Genomic DNA, 4,452 nt, shown 5'->3' with positions numbered 1-4,452 from the left:
GAACACACATCCTAGACAGTTATTGGGCCACAGGGAGACATCATCCATGTGTAGATGAGCCAGTACATCAGTGATCTGGACTTATCTTTTCCCCGGAGTCTACCACCTACCATAAGAAAGCAATGAGCCAAGAGGAATGGATAACAAAAAAACAACAACATATAGGTATCATTACTAGTTTTCTTATGGAGGCTGAAATATTAAGAAAGATGAATTATTAATGATAACTGAGTAGTAGAAGGTTTATTATTGCAACTTCACAGTTTTACATGTTCCAGATTGTGAGCACAATAACTGAATAATACTTGAACATAAACATAGATTAGCCAATTATCCTATAAAAAAGAGAAGATATGATATACAGCCAAGCAAACACTTACAAGAATATAGATCTATAAAACAAAAAAACAAGAAAAATATTTTATAAATATGACATTTTTACGAAATGGAAAATGATAAAAATAAACAGCAAAAAGTGGAGTTTGATTTTTATTTAACAAAAAACAAACAAAAGACATTGTGTTTCAAACAAAATGAGCTGTGTTTATTTTTCTCCAACTTAATGCTCTGACTCTGATAATAATGCTTGTCAGAGCTGTCTTACTTTGCTTGGGATCTGTAATGTGATTAATGATTACAAGGAAAGCCTCTACTTTTAATTACATATAAAGCAAGAGGACCAAATGTGACACTAATCCAAAAATAACAAGGCTGCATTTTCTTCTTCTCGCCTCCAATTCACTGCGATGACCTCACATAATTGGTTGACCCTACCAACATTTCCTTAACTTCATGTACTGTGGGCTGTACAATGTATGCCACATGCCAACACTGTTCCTAAATCATTTATACAGGGTGCAGATGTTGAGCCATAGCATCACGCAAGCTTTATGACAATAAAAGCAGTGCAGTTCGGGTGTGTCACAGACAGAATTTTTTTTTTCTGTTTTAAAGACACAGTCTTTAGATGGGGAGGGGGTTGTGTGTGTGTGTGTGTGTGTGTGGTGTTTGGTGGTGGTGGTGGTGGTGGTGGTGGGGGGGGGGGCAGTCTTAAGTTGGATAACCCCAAAGTTTGATTGTGATTGTGCTCTACAAATTAGTCTCCATTTCCAGTGCACGTGATAGTCATACTTCTCCTGTTAACATAACATCAGCTTTCTCCACGTTGATGTTATGGATGGAGCTGGGCTTGACGGCAATGTCCCCTGCCTCCACTTCCCTGTATTTCCCCGTTGGGTCCTTCTTGAAGACTTGTTTCATCCTCTTCTTTATCTCAGGGTCGGGGCAGTACAGGTACTCATACAAACCAGCAGCCAAGATACCTCCGATAATAGGTCCCACCCAGTAGACCTAACACAAGCAGCAAGACATACACCTTAATTAGTCAATTGGTTAATCGGTGCCTTGTTAGAGGTAGGTACGTTTTGTGTCTGCAGGCTGAAGTGACTTCTGAATATGACGGCAGACACAGTGAGAACGAGTTACACTTGGTGTCATTCACATCATGGAACACCCAATTTTTATGTCGCTAGGCAAATTATTTTAATTAGCAAATAATTACACATTAATAAACTGTGACTTGACGCCTTGAAGGCTATGATGAGTTAAATAAATGGTCTGGCAAGGGTTCACTCAACTCATTCAATTAGGATTAGCACTTCATTGATCTCAGTTCAGCATTTCTAAAACTCACAACTAACTAGTCACCCTCAGTTGAAGCATTTTTTTTTTCATTGAACCAACTTAAAGAGACACTTCGCACCTAAAAAGGATGTTTATACTGTATATTTAACATTTATAACATTCCACACAGAAAGACTGACTTTTCTCTGCTATAACAGGGAAGAAATGCTGAATTAAATTTCGCCTGCACAAACTCCTTAAAGTAAGAATAACATCATACAGAAGGATCTCTCACCCAATGGTTCTCGAAGTTAAGTGTGACCATTGCAGGACCAAAAGAACGGGCAGGGTTCATGCTGGCTCCTGTGTATGGGATCTGCAATATGGATAATAATACTGATTTTAGTCTAAAAGGACTGTACATCATAAATTTGCATATTATCAATATGTGTGTGTGTGTGTGTGTGTGTGTGTGTGTGTGTGTGTGTGTGTGTGTGTGTGTGTGTGTGTGTGTATGTATGTAAACAGCCCAAATGAGAAATCAGTTGTGTGTTGTGAGAGATGATATCTGTTTCCCTGTGCATTCATTTTCTCTGCAGGTTTCAGGAAGCCCCCAGAGATTGGTTGCCATGCGATGGCGTGTGGGTGTGAACACTGACAAGTGTGAGTATCACACATTCACGAATAGATGCTTGATCCACCTGCTCTTTTTCCACTGAAAAAGCTTGCACTTGGAAAAGAACTTGCACTGAAATTCTTTAATTTGGGAATGTAATGTGAGCTTCAGGTTAATCTTTAAATCTGTTTCACTGCTAGTTGTAGGAGTACTAGATGAGTCAGCTGATATGTAGATGTGGTTGCAGAAAATTTCTAAGGCTCTGATGTAGTTAAATTTTTTTATATAAGTGATCTGAATATACCATTCCTGTGAATGTGACATTGTTTCTATCTATATGTATTTATTTAACTTGCTGAAAGCTACTTACTGCAAATAAGTGCCCTATCACTACAGCAATACCAATAGCCAGGCTTGCAGAACCACCTAAGTCTGTGCGTTTGGGATCACAGGTGGCGAAGACGGTAAAAACCAGTTCAAATGTGATCAGGAGCTCCACAAGAAAGCCGTGTCCCACGGATATGGTGGGATTCACCTAGGATTCAGAATCAGAATACCTTATTAGGAAACAATGCGGTTGGGAAACAAATGATGAAAAGAAACAATAGGAACAATAGTAAAAACCTATTTTACATTTATCATAACCATAATAACAACCAAGTTCTTACTGTGGTCACACCAAAGGACCCTCTGGCAGCAGTAGGTGTGACTAAGTAGAGAATCCCAGCTCCTGTAATAGCTCCCAGGCACTGAGCTGCCACATAGAACACAGCCTTTGCCAGGCTCAGTTTTCTAGTTACAACCATAGCTGCAGTGACTGCAGGGTTAATGTGTCCACCACTGATGTGGCCAAAGCATTGCACCATAGTGGCAATAGTAAGGCCAAAGCACAGGGAGATAAGGACTAGGTCAGCTGGCGGAGGCTTCTCCTCCCCTGCAGCCCAGTTGATGGTGGAGCCCAGGCCAAGAAGGACAAAGATGAGTGTGGCTAGGTATTCTCCAGACACAGCCCTCCAGAAGTCCTTGGTCCAGATCCCTTTAAATGCCACCATTATGTTCTGACAGTTACACCAGGACAGCAACCTCCTGGCAAAAAGAATAATGAGAAAAATGATTAGCCTACTTGTGGATTCCTAGTGTGTGCATGTGGCTGGAATTGTACTGAACCCTATCAGAGCAGCTGCCTTTGGGCAAAACATTTATAACTCCACTAGGGATTTAAGCAAGTGACTTTTCCATGACAAAATGCAATTGAGAGCATTCTTTAAACATTGTACATAAGGGCAAATTATCATTCTTAGAGTCAAAGCATACAACCTTTAATTGCTGCTACTCAGTGGACTTTAACCAGGATGAGGAAAGACTGTACATTGTTTGAGTATTAATGCTAAAAGGAATCTGTTTTGTACGAATTCAAATATCTGCAAAACAAAAATGTACGTTCAAAAAACAATATAAGACCTGCAAACCTGCAGGACAACAAACAATAACTTTGAAAAAAAAAATACAAACAAAAATCTAAAACTTACCGAAAGCAATAATGTATTCTCTCTCTCCTTGTCCCCATAACGTGAAATATATTTCATTCATGCGTCCTGATGATCTTTTCAACCAGCAGAGACACTTGACTCTTCATTTTATCTACTGTATAAGTTGTAATTGCTGTGACCTGCAGTACTTACAGAGGAGCAGCAGGTCGTGCGTGCGCAGGGTTGTTGGAGAAAGCAGGTCTGTCAGATGAGCATGATCCACTCATTGTGCCCTGGGATTGCATCCAGCAGCTTTATTAGGTTACTACCTGAGCATCCCCTCACAGGAATTAAACATCCTGCTCAGGAGGAGGAGTCAAGAGATTTGCCTGCTGAGCAAACAATATCTTTGATGCACACAGTGCAACTGCACATTTACTCATTCAGTGTCAAATCGCATTCATATTGGAGCTTTGAAAACTTGCAGGAGTAAGAAGAATATTTACAAATGATTATTTTTTAAGGTGCAAAGTCACCAGTTCAGAAAAGTTGTCAAATAAAAAATAATAAAATAAATCACTCACTCAACTTCATCTGTTAATGACCCAAAAGTGTTAGAAACAAAAAAAATCCTTTATATCTTTAAGTTTTTACTCCTTCTCTGCTGAATCTCCACTTATGTGCACACACACTAGGCGGAGTTTGCTCATGGGAACAGAAAAGGTTCCCGTCAAAAGTCACAAC

General features: G+C 39.6%; 1 protein-coding gene across 2 annotated transcripts; it reads right to left on the bottom strand.

Moving 5' to 3' along the window:
* Positions 1-247: 247 nt before the first annotated feature.
* Positions 248-4,036, bottom strand: aqp4 (aquaporin 4). Of its 2 annotated transcripts, none has more exons than XM_082512325.1 (5): positions 3,922-4,036; positions 2,908-3,325; positions 2,610-2,774; positions 1,919-1,999; positions 248-1,350 (listed from the first exon to the last, which is right to left on the bottom strand). In XM_082512325.1, the coding sequence occupies exons 1-5, from the start codon at positions 4,011-4,013 to the stop codon at positions 1,126-1,128; spliced, it is 981 nt and encodes a 326-aa protein (XP_082368451.1). In that variant the 5' UTR covers positions 4,014-4,036; the 3' UTR covers positions 248-1,125. The 2 variants fall into 2 exon arrangements, with proteins under 2 accessions (XP_082368451.1, XP_082368452.1); XM_082512326.1 differs by having other exon boundaries at positions 3,769-4,015.
* Positions 4,037-4,452: the final 416 nt, after the last annotated feature.

This window comes from Aulonocara stuartgranti (genome assembly GCF_965226115.1).
Source record: "Aulonocara stuartgranti genome assembly, chromosome: 18".
Classification (NCBI taxonomy): Eukaryota; Metazoa; Chordata; class Actinopteri; order Cichliformes; family Cichlidae; genus Aulonocara; species Aulonocara stuartgranti.
The sequence above is the reverse complement of the archived record's forward strand: the minus strand, read 5'-3'. Positions and strand labels throughout refer to the sequence as shown.

Coding starts and splice junctions, on each gene's coding strand:
- aqp4 (XM_082512325.1), bottom strand. CDS start 4,013: ATGCAATCCCAGGGCACAATGAGTGGATCATGCTCATCTGACAGACCT. Junction 2,000..2,609: donor TGATAGGGCACTTATTTGCA/GTAAGTAGCTTT, acceptor TCCATATTGCAG/ATCCCATACACAGGAGCCAG. Junction 1,351..1,918: donor TTAACTTCGAGAACCATTGG/GTGAGAGATCCT, acceptor TGCTTGTGTTAG/GTCTACTGGGTGGGACCTAT.